At 35.9% G+C, this 15,071-nt stretch overlaps 1 protein-coding gene across 1 annotated transcript; it reads left to right on the forward strand.

Moving 5' to 3' along the window:
* The first annotated feature begins 4,766 nt into the window (after positions 1-4,766).
* SYT4 (synaptotagmin 4) lies at positions 4,767-14,714 on the forward strand. The gene is made up of 4 exons (XM_025886332.2): positions 4,767-5,075; positions 8,045-8,859; positions 10,547-10,667; positions 11,980-14,714. The coding sequence occupies exons 1-4, from the start codon at positions 5,042-5,044 to the stop codon at positions 12,285-12,287; spliced, it is 1,278 nt and encodes a 425-aa protein (XP_025742117.1). The 5' UTR covers positions 4,767-5,041; the 3' UTR covers positions 12,288-14,714.
* The last annotated feature ends 357 nt before the right edge of the window (positions 14,715-15,071 follow it).

Consider the following 15,071-nt stretch of genomic DNA (forward strand, 5'->3'; position numbering starts at 1 on the left):
AAGATCGAAAAATTAGAGAAGTCACTTCAAAGACCACAACTTAAAAACAGGCCTGGAATGTAAAAATAAAATGAGGTCAGGAATCATGAAAAAAATTGGTGCAAAGAAGATCATGAACAAATGGGAACCTTGTAGATTATTTGGAATGAGCATTGATGGAGGCCTTTGATTTATCTTTTTGGCAGTTGTTGGTATGTAGCTAATAATATGTCAAGCTGACTTAAAGGATTTCAGTAGAGCTAGTGCTATAAGAATTTAACTCAGAATGAATTCTTGAGGACTGGTAAGTCAGAAACTTCATAGTATAATGAAACTTTGACTCTTAAAGGAGAGAAAAGATGTGGGCAAACAGAAAATGGAAGAATGCAATCTGACTCTAACAATAATAATGAATCTACAATTATGAAGAAAGGGGTCAATAAGGACAGACTGAATAGCTATGGTATATTGCTGATCAATCTTTTTCTTTTTTTAAGTTTTGATATTAATTCCAGTTAGTTAACATACAGTGTTATATTAGTTCCAGGTGGACAATATAGTGATTCAGCAATTCCATAGAACACCCGGTGCTCACTCATCACAACAGGTGCCCTCCTTAATCCCCGTCACCTATTTAACACACCCTCCCACCCACTTCCCCTCTGGCAATCATCAGTTTGTTTTCTATAGTTAAGAATCTGTTTCTTGCTTTCTCTCTCTTTCTCTCTTTTTTCCCTTTGCTCATTTGTTTTGTTTTCTAAATTCCACATTTGAGTGAAATCATAGATACTTGTCTTTCTCTGGCTGATTTATTTTGCTTACCATTTTACTCTCTAGCTCCATCCATGTCATTGCAAATGGCAAGATTTCATTCTCTTCCATGGGTGAATAATATTGCATTGTATGTATATACCACTTCTTCTTTATCCATTCATCAATCCTGGGCTGCTTCCATATCTTGGCTATTTAAATAATGCTGTTATAAACATAAGGGTGCATGTATCCCTTTGAATTAGTGTTTTTGCATTCTTTGGGTAAATACCTAGTAGTGTGATTGTTGGATCATGGGGTAGTTCTATTTTTAACTTTTTGAGTAATCTCCATATTATTTTCCACAGTGGCTGCACCAGTTTGCGTTCTCACCAACAGCAAAAGGATTCCTTTTTCCCCATATCCTTACCAACACCTGTTGTTTCTTGTGTTTTTGATTTTAGACATTCTGAGAGATGTGAGGTGATAGGGCATTGTAGTTTTGATTTGCATTTCCCTAATGGTAAGTGATGATGAGCAACTTTTCATACGTCTGTTGGCCATCTGTATGTCTTCTCTGCAGAAATGACTGTTCATGTATTCTGCCCATTTTTAATTTGATTATTTGGTTTTGGGGTGTTGAATTTTATACGTTTTTATATATTTTGGATACTAACTCTTTGTCAGATATGTCATTTGCAAATATCTCCAATATCTCCTCCTATACTGTAGGTTGCCTTAGTTTTGTGGATTGTTTCTTTCACTGTGCGGAAACTTTTTATTTGATGTAATCCCAATACTTGATTTTTGCTTTTGTTTCCCTTGCCTCAGAAAACAAGTTGCTATGGCTAATGTCAGAGAAGTTAATGCCCTGTGCTCTCTTCTAGGATTTTTATGGTTTCAGGTCTCACATTTAGGTCTTTAATCCATCTTGGGTTTATTTTTGCATATGGTGTAAGAAAATGGTACTGACCAATCTTGATAGGAAATACCAGACAAAAGAAATATAAATGCAATTATCATCTATTTTTCCCAGTTCTAGAGGAAAAGCTGTCCAATCCTCCTTTAGGCGGTAAGCTCCATTAAGACAAGGATCATTTTTATCATCTTGACCAATATAAATCCCCTACTTACCAAAAACCTAAGAGTTAGTACATGTTTAATAATTGTGTGTTGAAAGAAAGAAGAAAAGAAGGAAGATGATAAGCTTTTTCGTGGTTTGGGCTAATGAATTTTTCACTCATGAGCCATCAAATCTTAATTTAGGTTGTCACAGAGTTAATACTGAATATGTTGAAGAAAAACAAATGTAGAAATGGTTCATAGTGGAAGGATTTTTGTGATATCAATTGGGAAAGCATTTGTCTTGCAGGATTTGGAGTTGGGTGTGCTTGTAATATAAATCTTTTCCTTTAACATCAGAGCCAGCATTCTTAATAGAATGATTGGAACATTAAAACAATTATCCATTATCAGATACTTCATTCTACTCCACCCACATACCAGTAAAATGCCTTTGTATTACTAATCTGGGTATTACTAAAGATTACTGAAGATCACCACAACATTCTCAAAACCTTTTGAAATTTTCTTTTGCCTGGCAGAAGATCCTAAACACATCCAACAACACTATTTTTAAGTAAGAGACCAAAGAAAATACAGACTAAACTATATTAATTAATAAACTATATAAGCTTTATCAATCAAACTATATATTAAGTTAAAAAATTTTTAATGGATGGAAAAATGATATAATGAATCACCAACAGTCTTAAATTCAACTGGATTTCTTAAAACCAAACAGAACTCAAGTGTTCTGTTCATTGTTTCGCAAAGTATGTATAGATGTTTGTAATCGGAATCCAAAATAAAGTAGGGTAAATACTGAACCATTTCAACAGTTGAAGAATCATTCTGAAGTAAACACTGCCACTTGTACAGAATGGTCTGTTTCCCAGGGCAGGAACTTGTTTGAGGCTGTGTGTTTTGGGTGGCAAAAAGGTGGTTACCTAGCAACAACCCCTCCTCCCAAGTCTCTGCCGCTAGAATGGTATTGTTCACGTCAGCGAATTGATTACTTGTTTGCTGACTCGAAAGAGAACAATGTAATAATGTGGTAGGGTATAAATCTCAAACATAAGAAACTTACAGGTTTTTCCTCTGTGTTGGATCATCTTCCCACTCCTCATCTGGTGCTGGTAGAAGCTTGTCTAAAGAGATTGGATAATAAATAATACGCTATTCATCAAATGAAAATGAGGGAAACCTCTGACATTTTAATTAATAACATTTATTTCAGTTTGCTTTTAAAGCAAGCAATGAAACAGTTACTATATTCACAATAGCATTAGCTCTGGGCAAGAGGTAATTTTATCACAATGTGTCCTTAGAAATGAGACAGCCCAGGGTGGGATGGGGTTCTGTAGAAACAGAGTTTAAACATTCTAGACAGGTTTTAGATGACAGCATTTTGCCACCTTAAGGTAAAATTAATGAGATACTAATTTATATAAAACATACAAATAAGGTACTTACATTTACAACAAATGAGTTTGACCATATGTTAGCAATAACTTAGCCAGGAAACACACATTCTGGTAAACCTCATACCATATATTTTGTTTACCTCTGGTATATGCATAACAAATAAATGCCACTTTCATCTAATGAATGTCTATTCCTAGGGACAATCCCACTAGGTTCATGCATAACTGAGGAAGCAAGTAATCTGAATGAAGTGAAAAGATAAGGACACAAAACACAGGTTCTGCCAATGGAAAAAATTTAAATACAGTAAATTAGTTTGTGTGTTTTCATAGCATGACAATATAAGGTTTTTAAAAATCTGTTAGAAAAATGTTAAAATGCCAAGTATGTGGGAGCAAGTAGAAAGGGAAAGAAAAGGACTTTGGTTTATAAAATTTTCCATGATGCAAAAGACTGAAGCTAATTTTTCCCCAGACACGGTGGCTCAGAGCGACTGCCTGCCAATGTGCAGGAACCTGTCACTTGTACAGTAGCTTTCTGAGAGCCACCCAGTGCCCCCTCCTCCCCCATCCCAACACACACTGAATGTCATTTTCTCACTGAGCTCCAGAGCAAAGGAATTCTTTGCGGAGCAATAATTGACAGTTGGAGTTACAACCTGAGTTCTCTCCTTTGGAAAATTGCTAAACATTTGTTTTAAAAGACACAGTCTTCAGATTAAAATTAATCAGAATCTGACACCATATATTCTCCAGTTCCTCAACCCCAGAAATATCATCGGTTCAGGAAAAAAAATATTTTCCTATGAAAATAACCAATAATTATCAATTTCATTCATTTTCAATTTTGGTCTGATTCTTGTAACTAGTTTGCACAATCCTATTAGAAGTCAGGGCTTTTAAACAGAAATGTCATTCCAGGAGCAGTCTCATTATATGCAAAAGTCATAACTGAGAGTGAGTCTGAATACAGAAGGGATTATTCCCATCTGTTCCTAAGTACTTTAACTGGTCAAATGTCAGATATTAAAGGGAAGAGAGCTGATAGACAGATGGAGCAACAGCATAAGCAAAATGTTTAGACTATTTATTAGAAAATAAGTGATTATAGTGGGAAAATTGTCTTATTTCAAATGGATCAATGTGCAGTGGATTCTTTTCTAACATAGGTATAACATATCCAAGAAAAATTTAGAGAGCGAGAAACATATTCCTTCATGTTACAATGTTCGTTTGATGCAGAAATTTCTCTCTTCTCACTCTTACCCTAAATCGTCTCTGTAAATTGCATTATTCTGATAACTCACAGACAGGCTTTTACTGAGCTTGATGATCAGAAGATTTTATATTAGAAACTGACAGGAATGAGTTTGGGGGCTCATCTCCATGTGCCTCTGAGCCCCCACAGACTAGCAAAGCTAATCTCCAGTAGTCCAACAGTTAAAATAATTGATGAGTATGTGTTGAATCCTCAGGAGAGAAGGGAGGAAGAAAAAAGGAGAGGAGAGGCTTGGAGGGCGGAGGGGAGGAGGGCAGGTGCTGATTTCAACCCTGTAGCGTCAGGATTGCGTCAATTCGGGCTTCAGCCACGTCTAGAGTCTCAGAGACGAGCTTCTCAGAAGAGCCAAAACAGGAACAGGGGTGGCAAATCACTGTGCGAAGGCGAGTGGACCTCCCTCTTTGCCTCCTCCCGTTCCAGGCGCAGGTCCCCTGAGCTCTGCGCTGTTGTTTTCAGCACTCGGGAAAGCCGGCGCTTCAGATCCAGGCAAGTGAATCAAGCCAGGGAGTTTTCCGTTCAGCACCTCGGACAGAACACGCAGCAAAAAATGGCTCCGATCACTACCAGCCGGGAAGAATTTGGTAAGCAAGTTACTCAACTTAAAACAGCGGTTGTTTTTTGAATACTCCAGGGTGGGCTGTGATGTTGTGGTTGTTGTTCTTGTTGTTCTTCCAGAGGTTGTTGAATATGGATTTCCTAGGTAGTTAATCTGAAAAGAAAATGAGAACTGTAAAGAGGCAGTCGTGGCTTATCTCTCTGTTGTTTCTCCCTTCCTTGCTATCTTTCTCCTTAAAATTGCCTTCTGCTAGGGAGATTTTACATCCAAGAAGTTTCTAAACGTTCAGGTAGCTCTGTAAATTGCAGCACGCGCTAAGTAAAGGAAGAGGAGTCTGCTGTTTGTTGTTGGTTTCATTAATTCTGTAGGTAATTTTTATTTGTAGGTAAATCTGTTTTTAACTTACCAGGAGAAACCAATGTTTCTGTGATTACATAAGGGTTTGATCTCGGTATAAAATAACTTGTGTGTTGGGGGTTTGGGATGTATATTTTATTACAGAGTGTACCATAAGGTGGTTTTTCTCTGCTATGTTTTTCTTGTATCCTTGAAATATGTTGCTAGTGGAAGACACAGAATCCTATGACGCTAGGATTAAAGCGATATTTGAAATGAACTGGCTTGGTCCATTGCATTTCGCAGGTGAGGTAACCAAAGCCCAGAGATGTGAGGGAAGTGTTGCAGGTCAAACAGTTAACTAAAAGATACTGGAAAGTAGAATTAAGAATCCTGTTTTCCAGTTCAATTTCCCTTTTCCTATACCAAATTTTTGGCACTATTGATCTCCTTCTCTCAGTAAATAAAATCAGATGTACTTCAAATTAAAAAGTAGTATTTTTAGGTCCCATTATATTCCAAAGACAAGAGATGGAGTTTTACTTACTTTACAAGTATTCAAAAAAAATCAGGGAATTTTATGGAAGTTTGTGAATAAGGAATGATATCTATGAGTACATGATAATTGTTACTAAACTGAGTGAAATGACTGAGGTCTTTACTCTCAAAAGCTTAAGACCTTATCAGTAGAGAATACACAGGGAGTTCGTGCGTCTTTCCGTGATATATTGAATATTTTGCCTTGTGACATAAGTATTGGATAGAGACAATCTGTGACATTATATTCAGAAATGAGTTTCCTTTACAGCCTTCCATTTGGGTGATTGAGTTTATATTGTTGTGATGTTTATTCCCGATTTCTGATTTGAAAATAAGAAATTTTCTAATACTGAGGCATTTTCAGAGATGGTGCTAGGGAAAAATATGTCCTAGCTTGGGCTATCCATCTACTTAGGAAAAAAAAAAAGGATCATTTTTCTATTGTTTTTATTGTTCTCCTAGCACTGGCTAAGAATTGGCTTAGTTCATGATTTTGGTTTTGCTTCCTGGCCTTGGATTATTAGAGAGTCCAAGAGTGGATTTTTTCCCCCCACAAAGACTTGAATAGGAGGAAAAACTGAAAAGCTGATACTAAGTTTAGCTGATTATCTTTAGCTCTCGCCTCATTCTTTCTCTGTAGCATTTGCTGCTTTTTCTACCTGGGGAATTCGAAGGTTTATTTTTCATCTTTACATGATCAATTTCTTGATCTAATTAAACTATGGAATTTTTTATTGTTACTTTTTAATTTTCTTATATATGTCTGCTCTTGTTTGTCGTTACTGATTCTTATATTGAGTTCAGTTTTGAAATTATGAAGTAGATAGGCAGAAGATTTGGGGGGAGGGGAAGGGGAGTAACAAAAGATTGTTCTTTCAGGGGTTATTCAAACTAGCCTTAACCCTTTCCTGACTGGGACTTCTAACTTTACTCTTCACTATTTGGGATAAAAATAGATAAGAATGAAACCAAATGCAGATAATATTACATTAGTTATATTCACTATGATTATATTGAACATTGACTCAACTGATGCACTGTGTCCAGATATAGCAATACTGCTTTTACTTACACAGTGTTACTGATCATTTGTTGGAGGGCTATGCTTACATATGGGACATGATAAGCTTCATGCATAATCGATGTTACCTAATGTCAGTAATTTAATGTGCCCTCATTCAAGGAAAGAATGCCAAATTCAATTTTATTATCATTTGCCATGTGGAAAAATGCTAGAAAAAAATCAGTTATGGATAAAATTGAACTCTAAATTATCTAAACTCACTTTTCTCAATACATGTTAAGGAATGATGATTCATTTGTAGCCATTGTTTTATTTTTATCCCACTTAGGTATAATTAATTTGTACTTTGGATAATTCAGTGTTTGAGAAATTTTGGGTCTGTATACAAGGAGTTTGCAGTGGTATAAGTTACATAATATCAATACCCTGTTGTTCATCTTTTTTTTTCTTTTTTCCCTAATATATGTAACATTTCTCTTACCAGTGTTCCATAATTGGGATGGAAATTATTGACAAGTTTGTGATAATAGCAGATAATGTTCCTTCATTTCTTAAAATTCCTGGAACCACTAGCCCCTAGATGTTTCCTGCTTGAATCCAGGATAAATAATGAAGTATTAAGAATACAAAATTTCTCAGTATTTGAAGAATGTGCATTTAGAGTTTCATAGTCAGTAAAAATTGATGCTTCTGGAAAGCCTCAAAATGTCAAGAAGGCATAATGAAATTAGTACTGACCTATCCCATGCTATAGTTGACTCATGTTATCTGAGAAAACAAAGGTAGGTCAGGGTCATTTAGCATCCCTCATCCCTGACCTAAGCCCAGTTTCATCTTTTTATTTTATTTATGAAAAAACTACTGAAATGAAGAAGTTTCTATCATAGTGTATTTTTTTTCTGTATGTCACACAGTGTATGTGTTTATTCCTGAAGGTGATATGAAATGTGTACATAACTCATACCCAGAACAGTCAGAAAGTAATCCAATCTGTGCAACCTACAGCAATTGCCAGCTCCAGCATGCTTTTCAAATAGGCTCATATCTCCAACTCCGCTCCTTTAATATATATTATTGGTCATTTGATTTTTCAGATGAAATCCCCACAGTGGTGGGGATCTTCAGTGCATTTGGCCTGGTCTTCACAGTCTCTCTGTTTGCATGGATCTGCTGTCAGAGAAAATCATCCAAGTCTACCAAGACTCCTCCATATAAGTTTGTGCACGTCCTAAAAGGAGTTGATATTTATCCTGAAAATCTAAGTAGCAAGAAGAAGTTTGGATCAGATGACAAAAATGAAGTAAAGAATAAACCAGCTGTGCCAAAGAATTCATTACATCTTGACCTTGAGAAGAGAGATCTCAATGGCAATTTTCCCAAAACAAACCTCAAAGCGAGTAGCCCTTCTGATCTGGAGAATGTGACCCCAAAGCTCTTTTCAGAAGGGGAGAAAGAGGCTCTTTCCCCTGATAGCTTAAAGTCCAGCACTTCCCTTACTTCAGAAGAGAAGCAGGAGAAGCTGGGAACCCTCTTCTTCTCCTTAGAGTACAACTTTGAGAAGAAAGCATTTGTGGTGAATATCAAGGAAGCCCGTGGCTTGCCGGCCATGGATGAGCAGTCGATGACCTCTGACCCATACATCAAAATGACAATCCTGCCAGAGAAGAAGCATAAAGTGAAAACCAGAGTTCTTAGAAAGACCTTGGACCCAGCTTTTGATGAGACCTTTACATTCTATGGGATCCTCTACACCCAGATCCAAGAGTTGGCCTTGCACTTCACAATTTTGAGTTTTGACAGGTTTTCAAGAGATGATATCATTGGAGAAGTCCTTATTCCTCTTGCAGGAATTGAGTTATCTGATGGAAAAATGTTGATGAACAGAGAGATTATCAAGAGAAATGTTAGGGTAATTCATTTTTAGTGCTTAAAGTATTTATAAACAATCTTTTATGTAGCTTTTTCTTATCTAGGGGATTTTCATTAAACTGATAAGTTTTATACATATCATCTTTACTATGTTTAATTATTATTAATCATAATCAAATGGGGAGCAAGGGACTAGAGTAGATGAAAGAAAATTTAATCTACAACTGAAATGCTTAAAGTATTTTAATTATATAAAATAAATAGGCATCCTTTATGGATATTTAAATAACACTTATATAAATATTTCTGTTAATTTCTATCATAAGTATTTTGACTAGGACTGCCACTTAACCTAAAATTCAGGCAAATATTTCTTATTCATAAACAAGTTAACAAAGATGTCTCAAGGTCAGCATAATTGAATTTAAAATTGATATTTAAAATTAAGTCAGTTTATACTGAGGATTTGGAAGTTGTATTGACTTTTCATGGAATTGCTTTTCAAGGAGGAGACATCACATCATATTGAGTTATAAATGTTCATTACTATGTTGTATGACAAGAAGTGAGTTACTCTGCCTTTGTAGTTATACTGCTTTGGTAGTTCTGAGACTATTGGACAATGATAAGATACCAAATTTAATCCTATTTCCCCTTTAAATATAGAACCCAATTGATTTAAACTGTAGTACTTCAGAATAATTTGTTTCTATAAGGCATGATTTTATAGAATACCATAAAGTTCACCTTTGTTTCTTTGTTGAAATTAATGAAAAGTCAAGGTTCAGAAAAATCAGTAGCTTGTTTGAGACATTGAGCTGTTTAGCGGCACAGTAGGAATAAAGATCTATTCCCTACTCTTATTCTTCTTGGACTGCTTATTCATATAATGACCCCATGTCCGTTTTTGTACATAGATTGAAGTTTTAGGAGCTCTGGCCAGCCATCATTCTTAGTTATAATCTAGCCCTGAGTTTACATTTTATTAGTATCGGGTAAAACTTGTAATTTGAGTTATTGGTCTTCTTACCTAATGTCTTTAAAGTACAAATAAAATCTAAGTAGCATACAAAGAAGGATGTTGTGATGCTTTCCAAAAACAGAGTATTAAAAATTGGATCAGTTCCTTCCAATATTTAATTCATTTCTTGGATTTGAATGAGGACTTCGAGTCGGGACTGGGGACAGAGAATTTTAACGCCCTCTGGGGCAGGAGATGGTAGCAGTCAGAATAAATTTCTGTTGGTCTGAATTCGAATTCCAATAATATCAGTACTTTTTTAAAAAATTGAAATCAAGTCAAACTTAACATGAATCATTTTGCCCTACACAGATCCATTCAAATGATTAGACAATTTTTATTACTATTAATAACTTCAAAAAGTAGTTATTTAATTAAAAATCAAAAGTAAAGACCACCACCACCTCTGTATAGGCTGTCCTCTACCCTTTTATAGATTTCAGTAATGGGTGTGGCTCACTCATTACATATTTTAACATCCTGTAGTACCTAAAACCACCACAAGATGGCAGCCAGTTGTTTTTAGAAGATGATAGTACTGTACAAGATTGTAGTTACTCTTGAATTCCTTAGCATATTAAAATAAAAATAAGTAGGAAAATTACACTTAAATAACAATGTTATATTGCTTTAAAATGTTTCTATAAGTACACATTTCAAAACAAAAAATAATAAAAGTACTTACACCACATCTCTCTTTGTTTAGAAGTCTTCAGGACGGGGTGAGTTACTGATCTCTCTCTGCTATCAGTCCACTACAAATACTCTCACTGTGGTTGTTTTAAAAGCTCGACACCTGCCTAAATCTGATGTGTCTGGACTTTCAGGTAAGAATGCTTCTGAAAGATTCAGTCTCAGGTATAAGTGAGTAATACATTGGCAAAATAGTTAGCAAGGAACATGATTTTAATTTACCTTTTACTCACAAGCACAAGTGATGTGATTGTTTTTCTGTTTTGCATTTAATGAAATAACAATGTGAGCCAATGCCATTAGCAAGAAAAAGAAACCTACATACTCCTAAGATCTGAGCCATTGCTAATCCATGGTAGATGTCTGACTGTGTGGGTTTGAAGCAGAAAGCAGTGATAAATGCAGAGGTGAGAGGTCATTGCCAAAAATATAGCAATGGTTTGGGAGAAGAGTTCTTAATTTTAGTATTTTTGTGAGCCTGCCTACACTTACACTTCTATTGTTTTTTATTATTTTTCCTTTAATTCCTTATGTATCTGCTTTAAGCACTAGCTTTTAGTTTTGTGACTAATTAAAAAAAGTTCCTTGTTGTATCACACAGTGAAAAGAATACATGACCTATGGGTTAAAATGATGAGTTCAAATTCTAACCCTTCCATTTTAGCATATAATCTTGGCTATGTTTCATAATCTCTATACAAACTAGATGTACTAATACCTTGAGGGGGATTGTGAAGACTGGAAGGATATACTTCATTAAATAACATCTAGTTCTATTATTATTACTACTATTGTTCATTAATGGTAATTGAACATATGATCTTGAAGGTTTAGATTAGGAAGCTAAAATGAACTCACATGCCTCAACCAGAAAAAGCCAAAAGTAATATAATTAAATGTATGATAAGGTATTATGATCCTACAATTCACACATTAAGGATGACACAGGGAAGATCAACACTGGAAAACAGGAAGCAAACCCAGCTGGTGATTAAAGCACAAAAGGACATTGCCATTGTGAATTCTAAATGCCTGTACAACAGAAAAGCAGAGGGTAGAAAGACTCACCCAAAGTCATACAACTCAGTTAGGTTAGGTCTTGTCCAATATTTTTTTCTTCCATCTTATTTTCTGGACTGAGTTATACGTAATCAGAATGAACCATTAGAACTTTTTTTTATATATTATCTCTTCTTCTTGCCATTATACTTCATTTCCCATCCTGTGGTTTAAAACTGTTTTCTCTTCACATTGCACATTCCTCCTTGTTTTCAATTTGTTCATAATAGAGAGGCCAAGCTTGATCCATATTTTCACTTTGTTCTGACTCATTTTCATTGCAATCTCACTTTATTGGCAGGCAGTGATCTCTAAGGGCACCATTATGTTGAGACCAACTCTCCAGCCAGGTTCTGCCAGTATAACGTCTGTCATTTACCATTGCAGATCCCTATGTGAAAGTGAACCTGTACCATGCCAAAAAGAGAATCTCGAAAAAGAAGACTCATGTGAAGAAATGCACCCCCAATGCAGTGTTCAATGAACTGTTTGTCTTTGATATTCCTTGTGAGGGTCTTGAAGAGATAAGTGTTGAATTTCTGGTTTTGGATTCTGAAAGGGGGTCCAGAAATGAGGTGATAGGGCGGTTGGTACTGGGAGCAGCAGCAGAAGGAACCGGTGGAGAGCACTGGAAAGAGATCTGTGACTATCCCAGGAGACAAATTGCCAAGTGGCATATGCTCTGTGATGGGTAGCGTCCTAGCCATGATGAGTTGGAACAATGATTTTTACTAGGCAAGGAACAATTTTCTTTCTCTTTTTTTCCTGATAACGTGATTGCAAGCTTGTGACAACAAGCTGCCCTTTTGTTGTTGTTAGAAATGGATTGAATTAGCAGACCAGAAAGTAACTGTAAATGTGTATCATGATATTTTCCCCCAATATTCGAGAAGTTGGATAAATTTTCATGAGGTATTCAGTCTCTTCTGCAGGTTACCAGAGTAGCCAAGCATTTTATGAATCCTGCGGTGCAATCCCAAGCTATGGATGTGGTTTAGAAGGTGATGATCTCATGGGAACATGTCACTGGAAAACAATGTGATTTTTTTGGATTTAGAAATGAAAAACATGCTTTCTCTTATGAAAATTCATCCATTTTTCTTCAGACGGGGAAATCAATTTTTCTTTAAATCCAAAGATATTAAAGAAACGTTCTCTAGTTTGTTTTTATTCATTATGTCATGTGCAAATGGTTGTCTTGCATATAAAAGTATATGGTCGTTTCTCTTTAGTTTTAATTATTTGATGCAATTTTATTATACAAGGAGTAACTTGGTTTTGTTTCAAAAGGACAGTGAACAAGCTGAGAAACCATTTTATTAAAGGGCTGAGTTGAGAACACTGTGGCTGAAATATTATTTTCTCCCTCCTAAGGTTATATGTGAGTCAAATTGTTGGAAAATATGATCTCACATAAGAACCACGGCCTTGAATTATTCACTGCCCTTCACAAACATCAGTGTGGTCTAAGAAAGCCCTGTTTACCTTTGTGAAATTGTGGAATTAGTTAGTGGGTAAAGAAATAAACTTCAGCTAGAAATCCAGTTAGAAATGCAGTTTTCTGAAAGGAAATATGTATAGTACACAAGTGTGCATTCAAGGCCATCCCTCGTCCACAGAAAGGGCATGACTAAGTCTGCACGTAGCTTGTCCTCCCCCAGAAAGGACTAAGCTACTATTTGGAAAGAAACAGACTGGACTGAAGTTTTAACCACTGCCAGATAGAAAGCATCACTTAAACCAACAAACTAAGGAATGCCTGAAAAATAGCTATACAGCAAAGCCTAATATAATTTACACGTTTTCACACAAAATCTCTTTAGGCTGTCAAATTAGCACAACAAAGTATGTTTCACTATCTTTCCTAGGCTAATTTGTCTTGAGCTGTTGTCTGTGGAGCAGTTTATAGACTAGTGTCTCACATGGTTTGCCAGTACCAGGTCTCTGAAATTCAATGAAAACCTGCTTGAGCAAAGCAGCGCCCTGGGATTCCTTGAAAGGATGAACTTGAGGTCACATCACCATATTTGAGTTTTTAGAGTGTATCAGTGAAACCGGATACAGTCGAATTATTAAATATGCAAGTTAGAAATAAAGTCTACTGAAAAATTTACATTTTGAGTCAGGTTTTGTGTCAGTACCTTAGCCGTTTTTGAGAATGTGTTTGATATCACAGTGTTTGTAAATTCTATGACAAATGCATTTTCAAAACAACATACATGCTCTTTATGACTCTGCCTAATGTAAAGAAAATGTTTTACATTCTATATGTACAAAGATTGAAGTCAGCCTCTTTTTTGTGCTTTAAGATGACTTTGGGATTAAAAAAGAATATTCCCTAATCATTGTCTTTATCCACCAGAATGTCACCTCATGGCATTTCTATGAAAGCAACACAAAATGAGTCGTAGTCAGTGTGTGGTTTGGGGAAGTTAGATAGAGGGCCCTTTTATTGTATGTATATTTGGTATCATGGGCCATGGAATAGAATATATTTTGGAGCTCTGCAAAGTTGTGAGGAGTCGATTTGAAGTATCCTTCACAGCAGCCGGAAGGTAACGGTGGTACCGAGTAAAGTATGGTTGTTGGAGGGTGATTTCTTTTTTAAGTGGAACAGCAAAACCAACAACGAATACTTTTAAAGTTACAATGAATAATTTGTAAATAGTTTTTAGTTTTTAAATTTTAAAGTGTTTCTGAGTGTGAAAAGTTGAGTAAAACTCTTTGTAATTGCTTTTAAGAAAAGAAAGAAGGAAAACTAGAATCGAAAACAGGCAGGGACATCTGCGATCCCATCATCTTCCGAAAATTATACTGTTTTATAACGTATTATAATATCAATGTGAATATCTTGAATTCTGTTGCAAATCCTGCACTGTATGAAACATGTAAATTAACTGTTCGTCCGATTAGCCAATCCAGCCACCCTCATGGGGGGGGTCTCTATGTTTGAAGAACCGTGTAACTCAGTAACTGACTTGTTCTGATGTCGTAACTCAATAGAAGTGACTTGGAAGGAAGCATGGCGTATGAGATGGTGTCTGTTCTTTCGTGCCAGCTCTGTATGATGTTTGTAAGACCATGTTTGTAAGACATGAATAAACTGCTGCTTTTGCCCAACCCATTTCAACTCAAACTTTTTGCCAATAGACTCTGTACTAAGAATTCTCTTCTTTCTTTCTAAGCTTTAAGTTTCCTGAATGGATCTCATGGCATAGAATAGGGATCATTAGTGATACAGCACCAAGGTCTTCCATATATCTTATTTTGTTTAATCCTCATAACAATCATCTGAGACAATTATTATTATCCCTATGATACAGAAGCAAAAACCAAGACTTGAGGAGCTTAGGCAATTGACTCAAATTCTTGGCTGACCATGCTCTTCCTTCCATAGCATACCACTCTCCTGAAGAAGTCCTCATCAACTGGATCTGCTAGACCCTTAAAGGGGATAATTCCCAAATTCTTTGACTTTC

The sequence above is a fragment of the Callorhinus ursinus genome, unplaced genomic scaffold (assembly GCF_003265705.2).
Source record: "Callorhinus ursinus isolate GAN/ISIS: 27379988/994484 unplaced genomic scaffold, GSC_fseal_2.0 scaffold11, whole genome shotgun sequence".
Taxonomy (NCBI): Eukaryota; Metazoa; Chordata; class Mammalia; order Carnivora; family Otariidae; genus Callorhinus; species Callorhinus ursinus.